Below are 26,482 nucleotides of genomic sequence, written 5' to 3' on the forward strand. Positions count from 1 at the left end.
AATGTCCCCCTGAGGCGGAGCCGCCGTGCCGGCTGAGGCGGTGCGCTGTGGCCGTGAGGCGGGGCCGCCCTTGCGGCTCGGCCGGAGCGATGTGGGCGGTGCTGGGCAGGCTCGGCGTGGCGCAGGCCGTGGGCCCGGCCCGGTTGATCGCTGTGCGCCCCGCGGGTGCGGCGGCCGAGTGGCGCTCAGGGGTGGGAGGGGAAGGAGGAGGAGGAGGGTGATGATGGTGATGAGGAGGAGGGAGGCAGCCTGGGGGTGCTCCTTGTGCGGTGACCCAGGGTTAGGGCCTCCTCCCGGGCCGGAGCTGTAGGCGCAGCGGGACCGGGTCAGGGGCACCGGCATCTGTCATAGTTGTCCCGCTGTCACAGATATAATTAGGTTCAGCCTCGCCCCCTCTAACACACTCTTACTGCCTAGCTTGAGGTTCCTAATAATTGTTTTTCTCTCATCTTTCCAGCCGCAGGAGCCTTCTCCATACCCCACGTTACCATGGCCACCCACTTCTCCAAGGATCAGGAGAGAGTGCGTAGGGAATGGGTTACATGGGATATTATTGTCTGTGCAAAGAGGCTTTCCTCTCATTACAGCCCTGACAGCGCGGCACTGGCTGCATCCTGCAGCTTTTGAGAGTAAAGTGCTGAAATCCCTGTGCTTTTTGTGTGTAATATCAGTGGGGCAGGTGCTGTGCAGCAGCACAGAGCTCACCTGCCTGCCTGAGCACCTCTAGCCTGGTGCTGCTGGAGGGGTTTCACTAATCCAGCTGTGCTCCCTGTCACATAATTACCCTTTTAAGCTTTGATTTTGTAAGATTACCTGCTGAGCTGGCACATGATGTTCATAAATGATCTTGTTGAGGAGGTGTAGTGGGTTTGTAAATCTGTGTACAGGGTGTACAATTCTCTGTAGTGGCTTTGTAATTCTCTGTAGTGGCTTTGTAATTCTCTGTAGTGGGTTTGCAGTTCTCTATATTGGGTTTGTTATTCTCTGAATTGAGGTCGTAGTGCTGTGAATTCGGTTTGTAGTTCTGTCTATGGAGTTTGTAATTCCACACGTGGGGTTTTTAATTCCCTCCCTTGGGTTTGTAGCCTGTGCCAGCTCAAACCCTTAACGCCCTGCACAGCAAACTCAAACCCTGTCCCTCCTGCTGCCCATTCCCTGGTCACCAGGGCCCTGTGTGCTCTCTGAGGAGGTGTTGTTGCCCTGCCCTGCAGATCAGGTGTGTCAAGGGGGACCTGTTCTCGTGCCCGGGCACGGACGCCCTGGCCCACTGCATCAGCGAGGATTGCCGCATGGGCGCCGGCATCGCCGTGCTCTTCAAGAAGAAGTTTGGAGGCGTCCAGGAGCTCCTGGATCAAAGTGAGTGGTGCCTGAAGGAGCTCCTGATTTCCAGCAGGGAGGGTGTTGGAGCTGTTTGGGGTTATGGAGTGTGGCTGTTCTGAAAACACCTTGGTTTTTGTGCTTTAGAGAAGAAGACAGGGGAGGTGGCGGTTCTGCAGAGGGATGACCGCTACATTTACTACCTGGTAAGGGCTGGGGTGGCACTGGGCCACCTCCCTGGAGCTAAACTGTCACATTTATAGCTGGGGGGGGTTTTGGTCGTGTTCATGGAATCGGGGAATCACAGAATGGTGGGGTGGGAAGGGACCTTAAATCTCATCCTGAGCAGGGACACCTTCCCCTATCCCACCTTCCCCTATCCCATCCAGCCTGGCCTTGGACACCTCCAGGGATGAGACAGCCACAGCTGCTCTGGGCAGCCTGTGCCAGGGCTTCATCACCCTCACAGGGAACAATTCCTTCCCAATATCCCATCTAACCCAGCCCTCTGGCAATATGAAGCCATCCCTGTTGTCCTGTCACTCCAGGCCCTCGTAAATAAATAGTCTCTGTCTTGTTGGCTCCCTTTGGGCACTGGAAGGGAGTTTCTGGAATGTTCCTCTCAATAAGAGATGTGTCCTCAAACACTGCCTGTGAGGAGCAGCCAAGCTGTTGTGTGCATCTGCATTTCACCTTTACATGGACAGAACTGGCTGCTACATTCGAGTGTTTTAAGCTGTGAAATGTTCTTTGCTCAGTTCTTTCCACAGAGGCAAGTCTGGGTGTGGACTTTTGGGATATCAGGGAATGTGTGTTTTGTATTTATAACAGACAGAAGTTTGCAGGGGTCATGCCCAAGGCACAGCTGAGCTTTTCTGTTTTTCTGCAGATTACAAAGCAGAAGGTTTCTCACAAGCCCACGTATGAGAGCATGCAGAAGAGTTTGGAAGCCATGAAAGCTCACTGCCTGAACAATGGAGTCACCGACATCTCCATGCCCAGGTGAGGGGCTCAGCGCCTGGATGCCAATGTTGGGTGTTTAATTTCTAGAAGGATGTCTGAGGGATGATCCCCTGCTGTAAAATAAGAATTCAAGCATCCACCTCAATCCAACTCCTCTGTTCAACTGACAAATCTAATTTGCATTTCCCTGTGCATTTGTTTCCTTGTTCCCCCCACGTTCTGTGGGTTCATGAGGAGCTGTGGCAGGGCCACCTCAAACTGCAGCTGCTCCGGGGCTGGTTGGGCACAGCACAAGGCCCCACAGCTCTTTTGGTGCTTTATCTTCCAGGATTGGATGTGGACTCGATGGCCTGCAGTGGGAAAAGGTGTCAGCCATCCTTGAGGAAGTGTTTGAGAACACTGACATCAAGATCACAGTGTACAGCCTGTGAGCAGAGCAGTCCAGGATCCCCATTTCCCCCAGTTTTGGGAGCAGAACCTCTGAACTGACAAGGGGGGGGCCTGTGTGTGGAGCACGTTCTGCATTCGGGTGTCACTGACTCGTGTGACAGTCACAGGGGCTTCCAGCAGCAGCAGCAGGCTCCTGAGCAGTTCATTTGGGCTGTTAATTAGCGGGAGGCAGCGGCGCTGTGCAAGCCCTGGGGGAGCTCCCAGTGTGTCCCTGCAGCCACCAGGTGTCACTGGGGCTCCACGCAGGGAAACGGAGCCGCTGCCGCTGGGGACTCGGGGTTTCTGTTGGGTTGGTGCTGCCCCAGGCAGCGCTGGCACCTCTGCTTTGTTCTGTTTGCCATGCCCTGCCTGGCACTGCGGTCACTCACCTCTTCTCACACGTGGAACGGTTTCATTTCTCCCTTCCTGCCACAAGTTGGGTTTGCTGAGGTCGTGCTCACTCAGGATCATGGTGTGATGTGAAATAAACACTGCCCTGCTGTTGGATTGCTACCTGTGGCTCTTCTGGGGACAGGCTGGGACTGCAGGGAATGCTGGAGGGGGGTGTGTTTTATACAGCACCTCTATAATTTATGGTCTGCAGAGCTCTGTTTGGTGAGGATCCAAACAGGCTGATGTGCTCTAAAAACTCACAGCATGGGGTTTGAGGTGGGGTTTTCACATTTCTTTCTTTGTTGCATTTGTAGTCCAGGTGTTACACAAAGGTTGGTGTCTGTCACCCAAAACTAAAGCAAATCAGCACCACCCCTTCTTCCTGAGATCCATGGAAAACTCCTGATTTGGCAGAGTTTGTTCTAGAACTGAGCAACTGCCACACACTTTTCCTTTGTGTTTGGTTTTTAAACCCTCCCACAATAACAAATCTTCTGGACATGTGTCATTCTGCATGCCCAGAAAAGTGCCAGGTGTGTTGAAGAAATATAAAAATGGGACATAAGAGTTGGGAATTTTGTAACATGACAGGGTTCCTGATTGGATCCCTTGGGAAGGGACTGGGTTACTCAGTTCTGCTTGTCTTCATCCTTACTCTCCTTGTTCCTTGCCCATATTTTGTAGACCTGTTGGGTGGGGAATTGCTGTAGCTGGGAAAAACAACAGAGGAATTTGGAGCAATGAGCTGATCCAGAACAGGCATGGAGGCTGCTCATGGATTCAGTCCTCCCCCTTATTTGTGTCTGGGTTTTTGTTCTGGTTCCTTACTCATGGCATCCTCATGAGCTTTGTTTTACATGGAAAATGATCCTGCTCTCCAGCAGTTGTGTGTACTCTGGAAATTTTTTTGGCACTTAGTTCTCCCTTCCCAGCTACAAAATATTCCCTGTGTGGCTGTCCTGGGATGTCCTTGAATTCAGACTTGTCAGGTTCAATTTAGGACTTCCTGCAAGTAGAGAAGAAGGAATAAACTGTTTTGGCTTTTGCAGTGGCTTCCCATTTTATTTCACTCTGCTTTTCCCAGGTTTATATCCCAAACAACATTGTTTGATGTCGAGTTCTTGGGCTCCATCATGATTTGGAAGAGAGCTGTTGGCCCTGAATTAAATCACAGCTCTGACTATTGAGGAGAACAGAGGGAGAAAACTGCTTTTTCACCTTTAAATCCCTTTCTTTTCCTCTTTCTAATGCATTTATCTAACCTTTGTTCTAAGGTCTCTTCCCATGAAATATTCCCAGAATGTGATCCCACAGCCTGCCTGTAGATCACTGCCATCCCTTTGACCACAGCATGGGTTTGGTTGGGGCAGGGAGGGGGAGGAACAAAAAACACCCAAAAAATCCCAAACACCAGAGGTCTGTGTTGTGTCTGTGTTGTGTGTGTGTGTTTGGAGTCCCACAGGGCCTGGACTCCCAGAGGCTGGTTCTCCATCCTGCTGGAATCAAAGCTTTGGGAAGCAGGACTGTCCCAGGTGTCCAGGTCTGTCACATCTCTTCATGGATCCTTTCTGATCCTGGGGAGGAAAAAGAGACGTCCCAGAGACTCAGAGGTGACTCTTCAGTACCCCATAGAAAAAGGAATTCTGGAAGCACTGGGATTTCCTTTATTGGTGTTTTTTAGACTTTGGGGTGTGGGTAAAATCCGTTTCAGTCTCCATCCTCTCCCTGTTGTCCTGAACATCATCCCTGTGGGGGACAGGGGGGTGTTCTGGTGGCCCTGGAACCTTTTTGTTCTTTATTCCTGGAGGAGAAGACAGAAAAGCACTAAATCCCTTGGGAATGTGCTGTGGGGGAGCCCCTGGAAGGGCAAAGCCACTGCCTGGCATTGTTAGCAATATTCAGCTGACAATAAGATAAACTGGAACCCAAATTAAAGAGAGGAGAATTAATGAGTGACCCCCTCACTCACCTGAGCCTCAGTGCAAGATCTCCGCCAGCTTCTCCTCGTAGTACTGAAAATTCTCCTGAATATCCTCCCAGGGCACAAAGGACTTGGCCTCCTCCCCTTCCTCCTGCTCCACAAAGTTCTTCCAGACATACTCAAAGTCTTGAGGCTTCATAATCCTCAGCTTGCAGCCGGCCTCCTTCATGCTCCTGAGGGCCGCCTGCATCTCGGGCTCCTCCCACATGAAGAGCCTGCCCACCATGATGGTGAGGCGCAGCCCCTTGTTCTTGCGCAGGGCCTCGCAGATCCTCTGGGCGCAGGTGACGCAGGGGCTGGAGGACACGTACCAGGTGACATCGTGGCGGGCACCGGCCTGGCACGCGGGCAGGATGGTGTTGAAGAAAGCCATCTCGGCGTGCGCGGCCGCGTGCTCGTCCTCCAGGTACCCCCGGCTGGTCACCGGCTCCTTGCCCTGCGTCTCCACCACGTAGCACAGGAAGGTTTTGTTCCTGCCCGAGCTGTACTCCACGTTCCTGAACTGGAATTTGAAGAAGATGGCTGGGAGGCGTTCCCTGGGAGAGGGGAGAGAGCAGAGAGGAGGCTCAGAGGCAGATTTAGGTGAGGGTCACACTTTTGGGTCACCTCTACCCATGGGCAAATCACTGCATCACCCTTGATTTCTCTGTGTTCCAAGGTTTAGGCTGAGAGAGGAGGCTCAGAGGCAGATTTAGGTGAGGGTCACACTTTTGGGTCACTTCTACCCATGACCCAAATCCCATGAGCAAATCACTGCATCGCCCCTGATTTCTCTCTCTGTGTTCCAAGGTTTAGGTTGGGAAATGCTCCCTGGGAGAGAGCAGAGAGGAGGCTCAGAGGGAGATTTAGGTGAGGGTCACACTTTTGGGTCACTTCTACCCATGACCCACATCCTGTGGGCAAATCACTACCCCTGATTTCTGTGTTCCAAGGTTTAGGCTGAGAGAGGAGGCTCAGAGGCAGATTTAGGTGAGGGTCACACTTTTGGGTCACCTCTACCCATGAGCAAATCACTGCATTGCCCCTAATTTCTCTGTGTCCCAAGGTTTAGGTTGGGAAGTGCTCCCTGGGAGAGGGGAAAGAGCAGAGAGGAGGCTCAGAGGCAGATTTAGGTGAGGGTCACACTTTTGGGTCACTTCTACCCATGACCCAAATCCCATGAGCAAATCACTGCATCGCCCCTGATTTCTCTGTGTTCCAAGGTTTAGGTTATAAATATCCAGGATCAAATCCAACTTTGCTGTGAAAATGTGGATTTCTTGCCAGAGTTCCTGCTGATAAACTTCTTCACCTACTCTTTTAATTTATTGTCCACATCTTCCCTTCTGTGACTCCAAGATCACCTCGTGGTGGAACATCTCATGGGATGGCTCTGGAGATGGGAAGGGAAAGAGATGGAAAAGTGGGGAAAAAATCCATGTGCTTCCAAGAATAGCACATTTCCTGCTTGGTATCCTGGATAATGAGTGTTTCTTTGGCCGAGGATTCTTAGATTGATGATTTTTTGAAGGGTGGACATGAGACACCCATTCCAGAGCGATGTCTGCAACGAGTGGTTTCACAATAACATCACGTTTTTAAATACATCAGAGGCACAGGGAATTTCATCCCTGATTTAACTCCCTGACAGCAAAGGGGTCACAGCAGTGACGAGGTTGGCTGTGCCTTTTCATGGAACAGCTGAAGCAGCAGCAGCCTGCTCCAGGATGGATTGGCTCAGGCTGGATTCACTGGGAGCTGCATTTAGCCAGCCCTTCCTGATGGATTTTCTTGCTTATCTCGGCGTGTGCCTGGGCTTAGCTGGGATGTTCACCTCCATTCTGCTCCCAGCACTTTGGAATCTGCGTTAGTTCAATTAAAAACATTCCAAGAAGGAATAGAAACAACACTCAGAGCCCATTCCAGTGCCTGGCAACCCTTACTGTGAAGAAATTCCCCCTGGTGTCCTCCCCTGGCACAATCTGAGGCCATTTCCCCTCATGCTGTTGTCTGGGAGAAGAGGCTGATCCCCACCTGGCTCCAGCCTCCTGGAGAGTGAAAATGTTCATGGAAATAATTTAAAAACTGTTCACAGACTCTGAATTCCCCAATATTCTCAATATAAATCCCTGCTCTGACACTAGGCTGGGGTGGCACAGCTCACCTGAGGATAGGAAAGGTCAAAATAGAAACCTCCCCTGAAAAGCATCATTAAATGACATTTTTTAGGGATTTCTAAATGCTCCAACCTAATTTATCAGTTTTCCCTGGGTAGCAAAGTGATAGATCATATGGAGACAAAAAAAAAATTGAATTTTGAGGCAGAATCTTCAATCTGGGATTGAAGTTGCTGCAATCAGATGGGCTGGAAGAAAGAGCAGCTACCCAGTGTGACCCTGGCACTGTCACAAAGGAGAGAAGGAAAACATCTAATGAGGAAAATAAGAATGTTGCACTATCTAAAAGAGTAACAAGGAATTACTCCTACAAGGAGCCTCATTTACACCTGGGGAAAGTGGAAATAAATGTGGCAGGAAATGCTTCCAGATTGGGATTACAGGCTGTGTTCAGCCAAAAAAAAAAGGGATAATATTCTTAAAGAGAGTAATTGGCTTCCCAGGGATTCCTGGAAGCCAGACTCCTCCTGGAGCTGTGAGCAGCAGAGAGAACTTGGCTGGGAGTCCTGAGATGCCCCTAATCCAAGGGCTAAAGCTGAAATGCAATTTAATTGGCTTTAAGTGCTTTTTCCCTGGCTGCTCTTGTGTTTCCTCATCACTCCCACAACTGCCTTGATTGGCTGGGAATTTGTAAATCGCTGGAAAAACCCTGGTGGTGATCCCAGGTCAAAGCCTGGCCTGAGCTCCTGGTGTCCTCCTTAAAATGAAACTAAAAAAAAAAAAATCCCTGGGGTTTCTCTACCTCTTTGGGGCTACTTTAGGACTTTTGTTTCATTTCCTCACTGTCCCCTTTGCAGGGTTGAAAATCCTGTCAAATCCTGGAACGTCCATGGCATTCCAATAAAAAATTTCCTTGCAGGGTGGTGCTAAGGGAACTTTTCCAGCCATGGTTAGCCCAGAGCCTTGGGTTTAGCAGGGAAGTTTGGACATCCTGCTCAGTCCCTGCAGGCTGAGTGCTCCAAGGCTAGAAAACCCAATTTCCTCATTAAAATTCATTTTAGGACATGTCTTAAATGTTCCACATTTGGCCCAGAGGTTTATATCCACAATTTTTTGGTGCCTTAGCTCCATTCCTAGCAGAGGGATGTTCTTTCCTTAAAAGCCACTGCTAATCATTTATTTCTGTGATTATCTGTGACAGAGATTGCCCCAAGAAGGGATTTCTTTTTCACATTTTGAGAAGAGAATGGAGATTTTTTCCTCCCCTGAGCAGGAATGGAACCCAATTTTGTGGCAGGGCTGCTGTCCTGCCTCACAACAAGCAGCCAAATTTCACCTGCAGGGCCCATGGCACAGCCAGAAGGATTCCAGGGGATATTTTGAAGGCCTGAGTTTTAAGTTTTAAGTTGAAGTTTTAGTTTTAAGGAGCTGGAAGAAATCCTGGGTTTGGTTTATTTGCCTTGACACTCCTTTGGTGACTGATAAGGGAAATTTGAGGGGAGAGGGACTCATCCTGCTGCTCCTCCAGGGACAGACACCCAGGGCTTTTCCTACTTGCAGCTGTCAATTATGGCTGAGTTCAGCTTCCACCAGAGCCCTGTGATATCCTGCTTTTCCAAAGGCCAGGCTCCCTGCTGCCCTGCTGCCTTCAATACTGCCTCTTGTTTTGGAGCCTTTCTGCAAGTCGGGCTTTTTGGTTTCTTTTTGAAAGTCAGGTTCCAGCTGTGGCTGTGGAGCTCTTGAAAATGTGAACCTTTAGGTCTCTTGAAAAATCTGTCCCCCAGGCCCATCAAGCCAATCAACCATAGCAGGGGTGTTTTTCCTGATCCACAGGTGGAGAAACTCTCAGACAAGAGCCATTGATCACAGCAAGAAATCAATACTGAGCTCTCATCAAAGGCAACACCTCCATCCCCATCCTGTCAGTGGGGCTGGGAGGGAACCAGCACTGCAGAAACAGAGCTGTTCCTACAAAACAAGTGCACTTTTCTGCCTGCCTGGTGGGAGTCCATGCTCTAAAAGTCAGCAAAACTTAGAACAAAATCCCACAATAAATCCAAACCATTTCAGATTCTTCCAAACACGCTACAGAAGATGCTGCTTGTGTTGCTGGACCTAAAAGCTGAGACAGAGCTCACTGAACTCCCCCAGTTCCAGTTTAAATCCCAATCTCTTACCCTGTGACAATCTCAAAGGGTGGCAGGTCCTCCCTCTTCACCTTCTTCTTCTTCCCCTCGCCCTCCTCGGCGTTGTCGGGTTCCCCGTTCTGGGCATTGCTGGGCTCCTCCTGCTTCTCTGCCATCTTCCCCAGGACACTGGGACCGAGCTGTGGCCACTGGGAGAGAGAAAGAGCAATTTCTGAGGGCTCTGGGAGCCGAGGGAGGAGGGAAAACAGAGCTGGGAGTTCCTGCCCCAGGCACAGTTGTCAGGAACTAAATATGGAACAAAGCGGCGGCGGCGGCAGGGGCTGGACAGGGTTGGGTGACCCAGGGCTCTCAGGTGTCACCTCCTTCCCCTGCTCTCTCCAGCTCCTTTCAGCAGCCCCTTTTGCTCCCCTTTTCATTTCAAACCAAGTGACAACTTCTCAGTGGCTGGGATGAGCCCAAATTTCCCTGATGGAAAACCCTGGAAGCTCTGTTGTGCTTTGGTCCCAAGGGGTGACGGGTGGCTGGCATGGGGCACTCCCTGCTCTCACAGCCCTCTCCCTCCTCTGCCAATAGATTCCATGGCTGACCTTGAAGGACCAGCTCAGCCTGGCCTGGCTCAGGCAAGAGGGGAAAGGGTCGTGGTCATTTTGCTGGAGAATCCCTGGCTTTGGTGGGTTTGGCTTCCTGGATCACCTGGAGCATCCTGTGCTTCCTCCCACCCTGCTCATGCAGGGCTCTGAGTTGGAAATCTCCTGGCTGGAGCTGTAAATCCAAGCCAGAACCTTCCCCCAAATATTTGGAATTCCAGCTGGAATTCCCAGTGGGCAGCAGTGCTGCTCCTCCCATTGTTCTGCCTTTTCCTCCTGAGTGTTCCAGAAGTTCCCAGTGCACTGGGCTGGAGGGGCTTTTCCCTCTCTTTTTTTGTTCCCTTCAGGATTATATGAAACTCTCCCAGCATCTCACTCTCAATTTCAATCATTTACAGTTTGTACCAATCCTGCCTGAGCTGAGTTTAATGAAAAACCTGGGTGAGGTTTTCCCAGAGACCAATCCTGGCCATGCCATGGGGCAAAGGAGGTGGGAAAAGTGTGGCTGGGCAGGATTTTGGAATCAAAGCACACTGGAAATCAAACCTGTGGGCTCGGCTCAGAACCCACCAGCAGCAAACTTTGTGTAAATGTGGAATATTCAGCTGTATTTGATGGAGTATTCAGTCAGCATTAGTGCAAAAACCTTCTCTTAGTTTGAGGAGAAGAAGAGGTATTCCATAAAAATCAAATCGCTTGGAATATCAGCTTTGGAGCCAAGTCAGCCTTTGTGATCCTGTTAAATTCAGCTCTTTAGAGCCTTGGCAGGAGGCTGCACCATCACAAAGTGAAATAAATCCACACCACCAGGCAGGTCATTTATTATCACAGAAAATTAATAACAAATTATCACAGATAATTAATTCTGGCTGCTCTTCCCAGCCCCCTTGCCATCACCCTGCCTTTGCTGGGCTGCATATCCTTTGGAGCTTTTTCCCAGTGCCACCATGGATGCAGTTTTTGGGGACAGAGCACCCCTTTGAAGAGTTGTTGTTTAGGTGGTGTTGTTTAGGTGACAGAGCTGGCAGCGATGACAGCCCAACCAAGGATTTGACAAATTTCAAGACATCCTATCCATGGAACATATATCTTCCACGCTGCAGGATTTTATTTATTTTTAAGCCTAGAATACTTTCCTGCAGGGCAGGGGGGGTGTTTTGCCTCCTGTGTGGTGACAACGCTCAGATTCCACCTCCCCTGTCCAATTGCTGTCACCTCTGACATTTCAGGGGCTGCTTTTAGGGTGGGAATCCTCTCCCAATGACTGACAGCTCATTTCCTCCTAATCCTGATATTTTCAAGCAGCATCTCAGCCCCTCTGCAGTCCCTCTGACCCACTCTGCTTTATTTTTGGAAGCTCTTCATGGCTGGGGTCCCAATTTTGCTGCAGCTTTAGCCTGGCCCCTGCGAGGGCTGAGCTCTAATCTAATCTGGGGAATGTGGCACCGAGGCTCCCCCTCTCTCCAGCCTTTCCCAGCTGCTCCCCAGCTCCTTCTAGGGCAGTGCTTGGAACAGCCATGATCCAACCCCCACTGCAGCCAAAAATATAAAAGGGCACCACGGAGCTGCTGCGTTGGAGCTGGGGATGGGTGAGGGCTCTGGGGGCTGCCTGTGACCCCAAATGTGTCCCCAGGGGCTCAGGGGACCCCCAAATTGCAGAGTTTGTGTTGAGGTTCCTCTCCACCTGTCCCTGTCCCCACTGATTTCATATTTTACCCACTTGGCTCTGAATTTGTTCATAACCCCTCTGGGATCACTGAGTCCCAGCTGTGCCCACCCTGAGCACTCAGTGCCACCTCCAGGTGCCACCTCCAGGGATGGGCGCTCCAAACCCCCCTGGGCAGCCCCTTCCAGCCCTTTCCATGAGGAAATTCCTGCTGGTGTCCAACCTGAGCCTCCCCAGCCCAGCCTGAGGCCGTTCCCTCTCCTCCTGTCCCTGTTCCCTGGGATGAGATCCCAAATCCCCCCGGCTGTCCCCTCCTGGCAGGGAGTTGTGCAGAGCCAGAAATTCCCCCTGAGCCTCCTTTGCTCCAGGCTGAGCCCCTGCCCAGCTCCCTCAGGACTCTACAAACCCTTCCCAGCTCCTTCAGGACTCTCCAAACCCTTCCCAGCTCCCTCAGGACTCTCCAAACCCTTCCAAGCTCCCTCAGGGGTCTCCAGGCCCCTCCAGCTCCCTCAGGACTCTCCAAACTCTTCCCCAGCTCCCTCAGGTTTCCCCAGACCCTTCCCAGCTCCCTCAGGACTCTCCAAACCCTTTCCAGGTTTCTCCAAACCCTTCCCAGCTTCCTCAGGACTCTCCAAACCCTTCCCAGCTCCCTCAGGACTCTCCAAACCCTTCCCAGCTCCCTCAGGACTCTCCAGGCCCTTCCCTGTTCCCTCAGGACTCTACAAACCCTTCCCAGCTCCCTCAGGATTCTCCAAACCCTTTCCAGGTTTCTCCAAACCCTTCCCAGCTCCCTCAGGACTCTCCAAACCCTTTCCAGGTTTCTCCAAACCCTTCCCCTGCTCCCTCAGCCCTGCCATGGGATCACAGTTCAGGCACAGGGGACACCCAGGACAGGCCTAAGGCACAGCCTGCGCTGGGAGAAGCTTCCAGGCTCTGCTGGAGTTTTGGATTTTGGATTTCCAGCTGCTGGAGCTTTGGATTTTGAGGATCCTGCATCCATTCAAGTCCAGAGCAGCTTCTTCAGTGGTTTTAGAGGCACCTCTGAGCCCTCTGATGGCTTTTGTCCCCAAACAGGGATCTCTGCAGCCCTGTGTCCCCTGCAGGTCGTGGCTGTCACCCTGATTTTTTAAGATTTTCTAAGCCTTGTGATGTTTACATTCTTGTAACAAACTTTCTCACACACTTTCTGTAAATAACTGATTGTTTTGCATTCTTTTATGGAGGAGGGGAAATTTGATGGACTGTTGGTTTGTGCAGTGTCATTGGAGAGGTGGCACCGTCACCCTCCAATCCAGGGTCACTCTTGGAAATCTAGAAATGTTGGAGTCAGAAATGAAATCTAAATCTATCAACTAAATCTATAAACGTTGGAAATCCAGAAATGTTGCAGTCAGAAGTGAAATCTTCTCTTTTTACCCTTGAGAGAGCTGTGTGTCCGTGTCGTTTCGTGTCCCATAGTGCCAGCTGTCCCTGTCCCTGCAGCAGCAATTCCTGGAGTTAACCTGGCTGTTCCCATCACCCACACCTGCCTGCCACGGGCCCTGCCAGGAACAGGGAGCTTTTCTGGCATTGTGGGGCCAGAGGAACATTTTGGGATCGATGGGAGAGTGAAAGGAGAGCCTGGCTGGGTGAGTCATGGCTCAGCCCTGCTCTCCATGCCGAGGGGACAGCTGGTGGCACTAACAAATGTCTCCCTGGAGACACTGTCTGGCAGCCAGCCCCCTCCTGCTTTTTCCAGCTGTAACTACGGGACAAATAAATAAATAAACACTGACAGCTTCCCTTCCTTCCTCCCGTCCTTTGGCCCTCTCCTCCTGCCTTGTCAGAACCCAGGAAATTCCTCTGCATGCCCTGGAGGGCTCCAGCCCCTGCCCAGGGGGCTCAGAGACCTTGGCACAGCTCCCAGGACCCCTGTGCCTTTGATTTAGCCCTTGGAAAAAACAATTACCAACCTTTATGTGAAAGATTAGAAGTCAAGAAAGTTGAAGTAGAATTATAGTTAGTTTGTCACGGGGTGAAAAATAAATTTTTGGGTTTTTTAGAATGGGTCCCTGTGCCTTTGATTTAGCCCTTGGAAAAAACAATCACCAACCTTTTATGAAGAATTACAAGAATGTTTAAGTGGAATTATAGTTAGTTTGTCACAGGGTGAAAAATAGATTCTTTTGGTTTTTAGAATGGGGGCTTGGGGTCCCTGTGCCTTTGATTTTGACCCATGCAAAAAACAATTACCAACCTTTATATGAAGAATTAAAAGTCAAGAAAGTTTAAGTGGAATGATAGTGAATTTATCACAGGGTGAAAAATAGATTGTTGGGGTTTTTAGAATGGGGGCTCGGGGTCCCAAGATGGAGGAATTTGGGTGTGCCTTGTCCTTTCTCCTTCTTCTTCTTGGCCTCCATCTTCTGGGTGATGTTGGCACTTTCAGATTGGTTTAGAGTAGAAGCTCACTGTCTAACACAGGTGATAGGGAAGTTATTGTAAATAGTGTACATGTAGTTTTTAGTATAAAAGATAACACCAGTGTGCCTCAACCCGACCTGCCAGACAGACCTTGGCGGGTGGGAGAAAGAATTTTATAGATAAGAAACAATAAACAAGCTTGAGAACAAGAACTGAAGAGTTCTGACTCCTTCTTCGACTGCCAGGCTGGGAAAAGAGACTTTCTGACACATCCTGGGGTGGCTCTGACCAGCAGAGATTCTGAGGCTGCCTCAGCACCAAAAGGGCTTCAGGGAGGGCTGGAAATGCTCCTGTCCCACCTGGGCAGCGCCCAAATCCTGCTGCAAGCTGCTCCAGGGATGCTCTCACCTGGGCTCCTGCCTCACCCCTTCCCTCCACACCCTCCTGGCTCCCATTCCCAGCCTGGCACTGGAGGAGCCTTGGCAGGAGCTGCTGCCTCCCCAATTAATCCCCAGCCCAAGTGGGAGTTAATGACAGCTCCCAGCAGGGCTGCAGCTCCCGCTGCTGCTGCTGCTGCGGGGAGAGCTCCGAGCACAGGAACCCGGGCCCTGCAGCACCTGGGCTGTGTCACCTGCACGGAGGGGACAAACCCTGGCTGGCACCTGGGTGAGGGCTCGGGCAGCTCCAGGCAGGGAAATCAGGGAGAGCTGCAGCAGTGATGGGAGAGTGTGGGGGGAGAGGAGGGAGAGGGGAAAAGGGGAAGGGAAAAGGGGGAAGGGGAAAGGGGAGAGGAAAAAAAGGGAAGGAAAAGAGGGAAGGGGAAAGGGGAGAAGAAAATGGGGGAAGGAAAAGGGGGAAGGGAAAAGGGGAAAGGGGAGAGGAAAATGGGGGAAGGAAAAGGGCGGAAGGGGAAAGGGGGAGGGAAAAAGGGGAAAGGAAAAGGGAAAAGGGGAGAAGAAAATGGGGGAAGGAAAAAGGGGAGAGGAAAATGGGGGGAAGGGAAAGAGGGAAAAGGAAGAGAGGGGGAAGGAAAGGGGGAAAGGAAAAAGGGGAAAAGGAGGGGAAAAGGAAAGAAAGGAAAGGAAAGGAAAGGAAAGGAAAGGAAAGGAAAGGAAAGGAAAGGAAAGGAAAGGAAAGGAAAGGAAAGGAAAGGAAAGGAAAGGAAAGGAAAGGAAAGGAAAGGAAAGGAAAGGAAAAGGAAAGGAAAAAGGAAAGGAAAGGGAAAGGAAAGGAAAGGATTTGCCCATTCCAAAGGCAAATCTGGGGTCAGGGCTGTACAAACACGAGCTTGGCCAGGCCTTGGACTGACCTGGGACAGTGGGAGGGGTCCCTGCCCCTGGCAGGGCTGAGATGGGAAGTTCCTTTAGTTCCCTTCCATCCCAAAATATTCCAGGATTCTGTGAAACCAAAGCTGCTTTGGGGCTGTGCTGCACAGTCTGGGCAAGAAACCCTCCAGATGACTTTGAAATGTCATTAAAGTTATTTTTATGCAAGGGGGTTCAGTGTATCTGTTTAAACAGCAAATGCACCAAACGATGCTTTAAATATTAATACAGGAGGGTGTCTCACTGAATTTAATTTTCCCAATTGATTTCAAGTTGCTCTGGACAGCACAGGGAGGAATATTTGCTATTTTTGCTGCCTGTGAGAAGAGGCAGGAGGCAAAGAAAAGCTCTTTCTGCATTTACAGGTGGGCTGGGAGGAGGAGAAACTGGAAGGAAAACAAGAACAAGGCAGCCAGTCCCAGCAGCTGGGAAAATGGGGAGGGCACACATGGAAAAAATCCTATTAATCTTCATTTCAGATTTTCCTTTGCCTGCAGAAAAAAAGTGGGAAGAGGAAATCGACCCAATTTATGAAAGCTGATCAAATATGCATTCATCTATTTAATTGGAAATGTTATTAAAGAGTTGCAGGTATGAGCCAGATCTAGAGCCATCAATTTAAATGAGATTTAAATAATTCTCTCCCCTTTCCAAAAGGGGATAAAGGCTCCTTGAATCCCTCCTGCCTTCTCTGGATGGCCCTGCTCATCCCTGTTCCCTGAGGCCAGGATGGGCACAGCCAAAATCAGCCTGAACCCCCTCAAATCCAACCTGCAGCCAGAGTCCTCCTTCATTTGAGGGAGAAATAATTTACATTTGTCCTTTGGCATGAGGATTTCTCTTTTTTATTTCTTTTTTTTTTAAATTTCTTTTTCTGCTTCTTTTTTAAAATTTCTTTTATTTCTTTTTTTTTTCTTTTTTTTTTTTTCTTTTATTTTCTTCTTCTATTTTCTTTTTTTTTTTTTTATGTCACCAGTGATGCATCAAAAAAGAGTTCCAGCCTTTCCCTGCAGCTTTTCCTTGGGACACACAGCCCCGGGGAGAGAAATCCCGAGCCAGGGGGGTAAATAATGGATCAAAGTGACAGAATCACCACAGTTTTTGCTGGGCTGGTGGCACAGAGGAGCCTGTGGGGACACAGGGATGTCCCCAAGGAGGGACCTTGGGCACCTTTGGGGTCCCAAACCTGCCCCAGGAATGAATCCACCTCTGGAGCCTTCCCAAATCCCATCCCTGGGAGCCTCACCCCAAACCAGCCCAGCAATAAGAACTCAGATTTATTTATTTATTTATTCTCCAAAGAACTAATAGCTTGTTTTTATTCAAAGCAAATACAATTTATTACAATTTTACAGCCCCAGCTGAGCCCTCCCACCCCCAATTACAGCCCCAATTACAGCCCCAATTAATTACAGCCCTGATTACAGCCAGTGCCAGGAAGAAGATCCATGTGCCCCTTCTCTTTCCATTTAGTGCTTTTAGCAGGTAAAAATGATGTAAATTCTGTCTGGAGACACCAGAGCTTTTCTAGGGAAAGGGGTAGACAAGGATGAGTCCCATGTGTCTGATCCCATCCCATTCCTTTGGAATTCTTGTTATTTTAACCTTTCCTAATTACTAACGGCACAGAAATGCTCCAGGATGAGGCACTTGCACTGCACCTGACAGATTCTGCTTTTTGCCAATTATATAATTAATTATATCATTAATTATAACGACCTTCCAGGCAGTGGGAGCAGGCTCACAAATTTTACATACTCTCATGTCTCTGTACTTAAAAAAAGAATAAAATGAAGTTTTCTTCATAGACACTGCTGTGAGCTTTTCAGTTCTGCTCAGGAATGGCACATGGAGGTGGAAGAGAGGAATTTCCTCTTGGGAGAAGCATTTGGGTGCTGCTCATTGCTGCTTTACCCCTCAGCAGGGAGGGGAAAGGGCTGGGATGCTCCCCAAACAGGAGGCAGAGCCCAATCTCCATCCAGCAGCAGGGCAAGACCCAGCCCTGCCAGCAGATAAAGAATTGAAGCACAAACCAGGGCAGACAGGAACATGAAGCAATAGCACAAAGAGAAAAAAAAAAAAAAAAAAAAAAAAAAAAAAAAAAAAAAAAAAACCAAAAAAGGAGAAACTTCTTTTTAATAATCAAGTATTTTCTTAAAAAATCAAGTAATTAAAAAAATTTTAAAAAACCAAGTAATTTCTATAAAAAATTGAGTAATTTTTTTAAAAAATCAAGTAATATATATATTTAAAAAATCAAGTAATTTCTTTAAAAAATTGAGTAATTTTTTTTAAAAAATCAAGCAATATATATATATAAAAAATCAAGTCATTTCTTTAAAAAATTGAGTAATTTTTTTTAAAAAATCAAGTAATATATATATTTTAAAAATCAAGTCATTTCTTTAAAAAATTGAGTAATTTTTTTTAAAAAATCAAGTAATATATATATTTTAAAAATCAAGTCATTTCTTTAAAAAATTGAGTAATTTTTTTTTTAAAAAATCAAGCAATATATATATATAAAAATCAAGTAATTTCTTTAAAAAAATTGAGTAATTTCTTTTTAAAAATCAAGTTTTATATATATATATATATATATATATATATATATATATATATATATAAGATAAAGTCAAACCATCACTTCTCTCTTTCTCTCTCCCCCTCATCGAGGAAAACAAACTGAACACACTTTTTTTTTTTTTTCCCCTGAAAACTCAACACCCCTCAGGCCAGTTAACACCACCAAAGGGGATTTCAGTCGCTCTTGCCCGGTTTCTGCTGGGGGTTGTCCTTCCAGATGCGGATGGTGAGGCAGGTGGCCATGGCCAGCCAGCCCAGGTAGGGCAGCAGCAGCAGCGCTGCCACCCGGTTGATTCGGTACCAGGAGCAAAAGGTGCCCAGGGCCAGCCCGTCCAGGCACAGCACATCGATCACAGCCTGCAGGGGGAGAGAGGGGTGAGCACAGGGCTGGGGGGCTGGCACTGCACAGACCCCAACCCAAATATTGTCCCTGGGCTCCGACCGGTGACACCTGAGTGCGTCACACCACGAGTCATTAATGAATGTGCTCGTCTCTGCTCATGGTGGAATCCCACCCTGCTCGTGGCCAGTGTCCCCTTTGCTCACACACCCTGCTCGTGCTGGTGGCCACTGAACAAACTCTCCAAAATACCCAGGTACAGCTGGGGAAGTGGGACAGGGATGGGGGAGCTGGCACTGGAGAGACCCCAACCCCCGATGTTGTCTCTGGGCTCTGATCAGCGACACCTGAGTGACACCACGAGTAATTAATGATGTGCTCTTCTCTGCTCATTATCACATCCCCTTTGCTGACACAACGTGCTCATGATGACGGCCACTGAACAAACTCTCCAAAATACCCAGGTAGAGGTGAGGAAGTGGGGCAGGGATGGGGGAGCTGGCACTGGAGAGACCCTGACCCCCAGTATTGTCCCTGGGCTCTGATCAGTGACATCTGAGTGTGTCATATCGTGAATAATTAATGTGCTCATCTCTGCTCATTATCACATCCCCTTTGCTGACACAGCCTGCTCATGATGATGGCCACTGAATAAACTTTCCAAAATACCCAGGTACAGCTGGGGAAGTGGGACAGGGATGGGGGAGCTGGCACTGGAGCGACCCCAATCCCCAGGACCTTGTCCCTGGGCTCCGATCACATCTGAGTGTGTCACACCATGAATAATTAATGTGCTCATCTCTGCTCGTTATGGAATCCCACCCTGCTCGTGGCCAGTGTCCCCTCTGCTGACACACCCTGCTCCTGACAGTGGCCACTGAACAAACTCCCCAGCTGCACCTTTCACCCCCAGAGTGACAAAATCCAGGCGGAAACAGCGATCCCCAACTCTGCCCCTGTCACCTCGGGCCTTGGCACCTGAGGCAGAGCCTGGTGGCACAGCCCGGTGGCACAGCCCAGGTGTGGCAGTGCCTGGTGGCACAGCCTGGGACAGAGCCTGGTGACACAGCCCAGGTGTGGCAGTGCCTGGTGGCACAGCCCAGTGGCCCAGCCTGGTGGCACAGCCTGGGACAGAGCCTGGTGACACAGCCCAGGTGTGGCAGTGCCTGGTGGCCCAGCCCGGGTGTGGCACTGCCCAGCCCCGCCCTGGCTGTGCCCGATAAGCCCCCAGAGCCGCTCCCCACAGGGATGTGACAGTGCTGCTGTCCCTCAGGGTGTGACCCCACAAAGGGCTTTATCTCCCAGCCCCGACCCTTAACTGGGGGGTGCAGCCCTGGCAGTGCCCAGCCCCGTTCCCCACCCCAGCTATCACAGTGAGCCTGGAGGGGCTGATACCCTTGTGTGCGAGCAGGAGTGGCTGCAGCCCCAGATTCCCTCATCGTTCCCCTCAGCACAGCCCCAAAGCGCCCCAAAGCCGGCAGGGAAGCCCCATTACCATGTTGAGGTTGTGGGCACCGAAGAACAAGGGTGGCCATGCCCAGTTGAGCACCAGCTGAGCCCCGTAGAGCCCCATGGGGACGATGGCCTTGCTGCTGCAGCCCCCGAGGTCGTTCCACACCAGGTAGGAGGCGTAGCTGTGAGGAGGGACAGCTGTGAGTGCCACCCTGGGCAGGGACAGAGCCCCCCTGCACTTTGCCCCAGCAGGACTGGCAGCACAGCAGGATCCAGGCACTGGGAGCAGGGACAGGGCCCAGGGGACGGCTCTGGGCAGGGTGAGGTTGGAAATCAGGGGAAGTTCTTGCCCCAGAGGGTGCTGGGCACAGCCCCGAGGCTGCCAGAGCTCCAGAGAGTTTGGCCAGAGCTCCAGGGATGCCCAGGGTGGGATTTTGGGATCATCCATCTGCACTGGATGATCCCCTTGCAGCTGGGGCTCTTCCATGATTCCATTCCACAATTCCCTGTCCCCTCCCTCCTCCCAAACCTCCCCTGTCACACCCAGAGTGGCTCCTGGCCCCTGCCCAGTGCCATGGCTGGTGGTGGCATCCCCCAGGCTGTGTCACTGCCAGGATCACATCTGGCAGGGTCACACCTGGCAGGGTCACACCTGGCTGGGACAGGATCACACCTGGCTGGGACAGGATCACATCTGGCAGGGTCACACCTGGCTGGGACAGGATCACATCTGGCTGGGTCACACCTGGCAGGGTCACACCTGGCTGGGACAGGGTCACACCTGGCTGGGACAGGATAACATCTGGCAGGGTCACACCTGTCAGGGTGAAACCTGGCTAGGACAGGATCACATCTGGCAGGGTCACTCTGGCTGTGCCAGGGCCAGCAGGATGGGACATTCACCCCATGCCCGTGTACAGCATGGTCCAGGGCACAGGGAGCACTCAGAGCCTGGCAGGGCCACTCTGGCTGTGCCAGGGCCGGCAGGACAGCAGGACAGCAGGACAGCAGGACAGCAGGACAGCAGGACAGGACACTCACCCCATGCCCGTGTACAGCATGGTCCAGGCCACAGGGAACACTCTGCGGGACGGGCACCAGGAAGGTTTCTTCAGCTTCTCGTACCACGCTGGGATCTCCTTCCTGTTCAGGAACCAGCCAAGGAATCCTCCAACGTGGGGCAGGACGGTGAAGCCCACGGTGTAAGCCCACATCCTCCCTCAGGGGCTTGGAATTGCTTTTTTCCTGCTCTAAGTTAAAAGCAAAATCACAGCATCACTTTTAAAGGATGAGGTTTCTTCCCTGCTTCCATCCTCTAATTCCACGTCCCATTTCAGCCCCTAAGGCAGCTGGAAATGATTCAATGTGTCCAGCCCTCTCTGAAATAGGGATTGTTCCTGTCTGGGATGTTTTCCCCCCTGATTTTCCCACTCTTTCACAGCTCCCTGTAACATTCTGGTCTGGGGGCTGTCCCCATCCCTGCCCCTGGGGCTGGCAGGCTCTGAGGCGCCTCCTGGAGCTGCTGCCCCTTCTCTGCTGCCCCCAGGATGAAAACCCAAACTCCATCCAGACTTCCCCATGATTTTTCAACGTGGGTTTCTATTTTAATTTCTATTTTAAAAGAGGCCTGTGACAGAAAAACCCTTCCAGCAGCTTGAAGTGCTCCAGGAACCCACGGCAGAGAGAACTCTCACCTTCACACAGTGGGAGGCTCTGAATTTGTTCACCGAGTTCCTTTTGTATAAAACCAAGGGAAATTTTCCTTTAATAATAAAAACGTTCCCACACAATGCAGGGTAAGACCAGGACACATCCAGAATTCAGTGTCTGTCCTGCATCTTCCCCTGCAGAGCTCCAAACCTGCCACTCCTCCATCCTTCCCTCATTAAGCCCAAAACCCCCATTAAGATTCGCCGGGAATGCCAGGCAGGAGCTGCCAGCAGAGCAGTTCTGAGCTGTCAGCACGAGCACAAAATGCACCTGGGAGGGTTTGGGATTTAGGAATGCAGGAGGAGCAGCCCCTGAGCCAGGGGAATGTCCCGGAGCGCTGCCCAGGGAGATGGGGAATAGGGGATGGGACTGACCTCCACACGCTCTGCTTGGGTTTCAGCTCACGATTAACACTCCGCTGCACGCTCGGCTAATTAGCTAATTGTTATTATTGTCACCACACCGTGCTTGGGAACGCCAAATTCCCACCTCGCCGAGGAACAAACGCCCCGAACACCGCCTCAATTCCTTCACCTGACAATTCATGGCACTCCCAAAGTACCCACAGAGCCAGAGAGCAGCTGGAAACGGACCCAAATTCAGTTCTGCTTTAAAAGTCACCCAGCCCTGCCACGTTCTGCTCCCCACACACACCACAGGAACGGAATATGGGAAAATACCGAATTTCCCCCAGTTCCTTTGGGGCTGCAGAGGGGAAGGAGGGTTGGAAAACTTTCTTTTGGTTTTTCTCAGCTGCCTGAGCCTTACCTGGGTCAGTGCCTCGCTGTGCCTGGCCGAGGGAAGGGCTGGGACACCCAGGGCTGTCCCTGTCACTGGTGATCCCCGAGTGCTGCAGCTGCAGCCGCGTTTTACCCAAACGGCCCCAAACGGCCCCAAACTGGGCGGGGAGCTGGGGCTGGGGCTGATTAAACTGGGAGCTGCTGCTGGGGACAGGCACTGGGAGTTTGGGGTGGTGGAGCTTGGGGACAATCGCTGGGAGTGCAGGATGGTGGAGCCTGGGGACAATCATTGGGAATTTGGGGTAATGGAGCCTGGGGACAATCATTGGGAATTTGGGGTAGTGGAGCCTGGGGAAAATCATTGGGAATTTGGGATAATGGAGCCTGGGGACAATCAGTGGGAATTTGGGGTGCTGGAGCCTGGGGAAAATCATTGGGAATTTGGGGTAATGGAGCCTGGGGACAGGCACTGGGAATTTGGGGTAGTGGAGGCTGGGGACAATCAGCGGGAATTCAGGATATTGGAGCCCAGGGACAATCAGTGGGAATCTGGGGTGCTGAAACCTGGGGACAATCCCTGGGAATTCAGGATGGTGGAGCCTGGGAGCAGTCACTGGGAATTCGGGATCCTGGAGCCCAGGGACAATCAGTGGGAATTCCGGATGGTGGAGCCTGGAATTTGGGGCCCCAGGAAAATCTCTGGGAGTTTGGGGTGCTGGAGCCTGGGGACAATCACTGGGAATTCAGGATGGTGGAGCCTGGGGACAATTGCCAGGAATTTGGGATGGTGGAGCCCAGGGACAGTTGCTGGGAATTTGGGACATTGGAGCCCAGAATTTGGGGTGCTGGAGCCCCGGGATAATTGCCAGGAGTTTGGGGTGGGTCCAGGGGCAATCGCTGGGTGTCCCTGTCACCTCATGGGGTGTCACCATCACATTCAGGGGGTGTCCCTGTCACACTCATGGGTGTCCCTTCTGCATGTAAGTGGTGTCCCTGCCATAGTCATGAGACATCACTGTCACATCCTGGGGTGTCCCTGCCACATCCACAGGGTGTCCCTATCAAATTCACCCTGTGTCCCTGTCACACTCATGGGGTGTCCCTGTCAAATTCACCCTGTTTCCTTGTCACGCTCATGGGATGTCCCTGTCACACTCATGGGTGTCCCTGTCACACTCATGGGCATGTCCCTGCCACACTCATGGGTGTCCCTGTCACATCCAGAGGGTATCCCTATCAAATTCACCCTGTGCCCTTGTCACACTCATGGGATGTCCCTCTGACCCTCCTGGCCTGTCCCACCCTCCCCCAGGCCCTCATTAACACCCCAATAATTAACCAAGCGTTTCCCAGGGCCACCTGTGCATCCCTTTGGCCGAAATTTCCCTGGCAGGTGAAACGAAGCTGCTCCATGGGTGTGTAAAATGGCAGAGGGAGAAGCCAGAAATCAATTTCCATTAGGGAGCTGTCTGGCAGGGCTGGCAAAATGAAACACTAATTCCCAGCAGTTCTGGGTCATTACCTGGATTTCATGGAGGCAGGAGCAGGGCTGGCTCCTCACACGCTGGGATTTTGCTGCTGCAACAGGAATCAGGAAAATCTCTTCTTTCACTGAGCTCCCAAGGAAATGATTTTTATTTTTTTTTTCATGGGAGGAGAAAGAAAGAGAGGGGAAAAAACTGCTGTAAAAAGCCAGATTTTCAGCCAGCCTGAACGCTGCCCTGCCGTGGGTTGGTCCAGTGGAATTCCCAGTTCCAGGGACAGATGCAGAGCTCATTAATCACACCCCAACCTCCTGCATCTCCTCCCAGAGCCTGTTGCTATTTGTGACTGCAAATTTGTGTCATGGAACCATGCAGCTCCTAAAAGAGCCCAAACGGTTTCCATCCCAGTCAGCTCCTGCTTCCCCCAGCAGCTTTGGCAAAAAGCACAAAATTTGACAATTTTCAGATTTTCGTCCCCCTGGGCACGAGCCCAATCCCACAGGTTTGGCAGGAGTGAGCCCAGGCTGGTTTGGAATGGAATTTGCTGGAAGGTGGAGAAGCTGAGGGTCAAATCCCAAGGATCTGTGGATGTGGGATGCTGGGAATGCTGCTGGGGATGGGGGGAACAGAAAATGGGAGGAGGGAAAAAACAACAGGGGCAGCTCCAGGCCTAAAAGTTCCTCCTGTCCTGGGCAGGTGCTGGAGCAGGAAACAGCCCTGGGAATGCTCTGGAAAAGGGAATTTATGGGGATGGAGAAGGGGATTTATGGGGATGGAGAGGGGAATTTGTGGGGATGGAGATGGGGAATTTGTGGGGATGGAGATGGGGAATTTGTGGGGATGGAAGATGGGAATTTATGGGGATGGAAATGGGGAATTTGTGGGGATGGAAGATGGGAGATGTTGAGGATGGAGAGGGGAATTTGGGGATGTGGGGATGGTTTCCTCCAGCACAACCCTGCTTTTCACCTCTTCCCATGGATTTTCTCCTCGATATTCCAGCTTTGGATGATTTCTCAGTAGCACAGGCTGAGCTGAGGCTGCTCTGCAGTGGAACTGTGTCCATCCCCATCCCATGTCCATCCCAGGGCTGGGAAAGAGCAGGATCAGGTTTGGGAAGAGCCTTTGGTGGCACCATCAGTGCTGGAGCCAGAGTGGCACAAATCCATGCCCAGCCACCCCAAGGGATGTGTTTTGTGCCCTCAGTCCCTCTCCTGCCCTGGGCAGGTGCTGGAACAGGGAACAGCCCTGGAAATGCTCTGGAAAAGGGGGATTTATGGGCATGGAGAGGGGAATTTGTGAGGATGGAGATGGGGAATTTGTGGAGATGGAGATGGGGAATTTGTGGGGATGGAAGACTGCAGATTTTGGGGATGGAGAGGGGAATCTGGGGACGGAGAGGGGAATCTGGTGATGTGGGGATGGTTTCCTCCCCTTCCCATGGATTTCCACCCCGACATTCCAGCTTTGGATTGATTTGCCAGCAGCCCAGGCTGAGCTGAGGCTGCTCTGCAGCGGCGCCGCGTCCACGGCCGGGCTGGGGCCGCAGGGATTTGGGATCCTGGCTGTGCAGCATCCCCGCAGCCCCTGGCGCAGGCACAGAGCTCAGTTCCCCGGCGCTGTTTGTTTCGCTCTCCTTGGCAACCCCCGCACGTCCTGCCCGCCGGGGCTCGCTCCCTGCACGATTAATTGCTCCAATAGAAAGGCCCCGTTCACCTGAATATATTATTGAGAAGCTGCATATTTCAATCCGCCCTAGAGCTGGAAATAGAGATGCAGGGGCAGCTCCTGCCATAAATCCGCAGAGCTCCTGGAAGCCGGCGGAGCTTCCCTGATTTACAGCGGCAATGAAGGACCGGGATGGGCATGGGGACTCCTGGCTGCCACCAAGGACGTGGCAGGGGACAGGCAGGACCCTGGTGGCCATCCCTGTGACCTGCCAGCCCCGACACTGCGGCAGGAAACGTTTCCTTGTGCTGCACCGGAAAAAAAACCCGAAAAAACCAAACCAAAGCACCACCATACTTTTAATTTTCTTTTTTTTTTTTTTAATTTTTTTTCTTAATTTTTTTTCTTAATTTTTTTGTTGTTTTGGGTTTTTTTTTTTTTTTGTTGTTGTTTTTAGGGGATTTTTATTTTATTTTATTTTATTTTTAGTTTTTGTTGTTGTTTTTTTTTTGTTTGGTTTGGTTTTTTTTTAGTTTTTTAAAATTTTTTTAATTTATATTTTTACATATAATATATATCTATTATATTATTTATTTATTTTCTATTTATAATTTTTTTTTGTGTGTGTGTGTGATGCTGACATAAAAATCCCGCATCATATGAAGGGCTGTTTGTTTTGGTGTCTTGTGTATTTTGGGGGATTTGGACTTCAGAAAGCCTTTATTCCTATAAAAATTTGGGGTTTTGGAATATGGGAATCTTTATTCCCACAAAACTTGGGGGATTTGGGGGTTTGAAAGAGTTTTATTGCCACAAAACTCAGGTATTTTGAAAAAGCTTCATTCTCAAATCTTGGGTGTTTTAGGGTTTGAAAGAGCTTTATTCCCACAAAACAGAGGGGGTTTGGGGTTTGAAAAACCTTTATTCCCACAAAACTTGGGGTTTTGGGGTTTGAAAAACTTTTATTCCCACAAAACTCGGGGTTTTTGGGGTGTGACCCAGTTCTGGAGACACTTGACTCAAATTCCAGCTCCAGATCTCCCTTGGCACCAGATCCTGGTTTCTGTTTGGGGTCAATCCCAAATCTGAATGGCCAAAGGCAAACACTGCAGTGACAATGTGCCCTTAATTATTAATTTTTTTTTGGTGATTTAATTAGGAGCAGGATCTGGGTTTGGGGCAGGGCACGAAGTGG

General features: G+C 50.6%; 2 protein-coding genes across 3 annotated transcripts; one reads left to right on the forward strand and one right to left on the reverse strand.

The window, feature by feature from the left end:
- Positions 1 to 75: 75 nt before the first annotated feature.
- OARD1 (O-acyl-ADP-ribose deacylase 1) lies at positions 76 to 4,150 on the forward strand. The gene is made up of 6 exons (XM_036398235.2): positions 76 to 165; positions 458 to 522; positions 1,212 to 1,356; positions 1,465 to 1,523; positions 2,207 to 2,319; positions 2,609 to 4,150. The coding sequence occupies exons 1-6, from the start codon at positions 90 to 92 to the stop codon at positions 2,709 to 2,711; spliced, it is 561 nt and encodes a 186-aa protein (XP_036254128.1). The 5' UTR covers positions 76 to 89; the 3' UTR covers positions 2,712 to 4,150.
- Positions 4,143 to 23,762, reverse strand: APOBEC2 (apolipoprotein B mRNA editing enzyme catalytic subunit 2). Of its 2 annotated transcripts, XM_036398234.2 has the most exons (6): positions 23,658 to 23,762; positions 20,727 to 20,935; positions 19,729 to 19,867; positions 9,357 to 9,514; positions 5,072 to 5,619; positions 4,143 to 4,676 (listed from the first exon to the last, which is right to left on the reverse strand). In XM_036398234.2, exons 2-5 carry the CDS (start codon positions 20,897 to 20,899, stop codon positions 5,079 to 5,081), a joined length of 1,011 nt encoding a protein of 336 aa, XP_036254127.1. In that variant the 5' UTR covers positions 20,900 to 20,935; positions 23,658 to 23,762; the 3' UTR covers positions 4,143 to 4,676; positions 5,072 to 5,078. The 2 variants fall into 2 exon arrangements, with proteins under 2 accessions (XP_036254127.1, XP_036254125.1); XM_036398232.2 differs by lacking the exons at positions 4,143 to 4,676; positions 19,729 to 19,867; positions 20,727 to 20,935; positions 23,658 to 23,762 and adding an exon at positions 4,690 to 4,903 and having other exon boundaries at positions 9,357 to 9,519.
- Positions 23,763 to 26,482: the final 2,720 nt, after the last annotated feature.

This window comes from Molothrus ater, chromosome 25 (genome assembly GCF_012460135.2).
Source record: "Molothrus ater isolate BHLD 08-10-18 breed brown headed cowbird chromosome 25, BPBGC_Mater_1.1, whole genome shotgun sequence".
NCBI lineage: Eukaryota > Metazoa > Chordata > Aves > Passeriformes > Icteridae > Molothrus > Molothrus ater.

What these genes read in the sequence shown, in the direction of transcription:
- OARD1 (XM_036398235.2), top strand. Translation starts at nt 90, where the DNA reads ATGTGGGCGGTGCTGGGCAGGCTCGGCGTGGCGCAGGCCGTGGGCCCG. An exon ending in TCTCCAAGGATCAGGAGAGA is followed by an intron (nt 523 to 1,211) that starts GTGCGTAGGGAA and finishes CCTGCCCTGCAG; the next exon opens with ATCAGGTGTGTCAAGGGGGA. An exon ending in ACCGCTACATTTACTACCTG is followed by an intron (nt 1,524 to 2,206) that starts GTAAGGGCTGGG and finishes GTTTTTCTGCAG; the next exon opens with ATTACAAAGCAGAAGGTTTC.
- APOBEC2 (XM_036398234.2), bottom strand. Translation starts at nt 20,899, where the DNA reads ATGTGGGCTTACACCGTGGGCTTCACCGTCCTGCCCCACGTTGGAGGA. An exon ending in GTGCCCACAACCTCAACATG is followed by an intron (nt 9,515 to 19,728) that starts GTAATGGGGCTT and finishes TCTCTCTCCCAG; the next exon opens with TGGCCACAGCTCGGTCCCAG. An exon ending in CCCTTTGAGATTGTCACAGG is followed by an intron (nt 5,620 to 9,356) that starts GTAAGAGATTGG and finishes CCCCTCTCCCAG; the next exon opens with GGAACGCCTCCCAGCCATCT.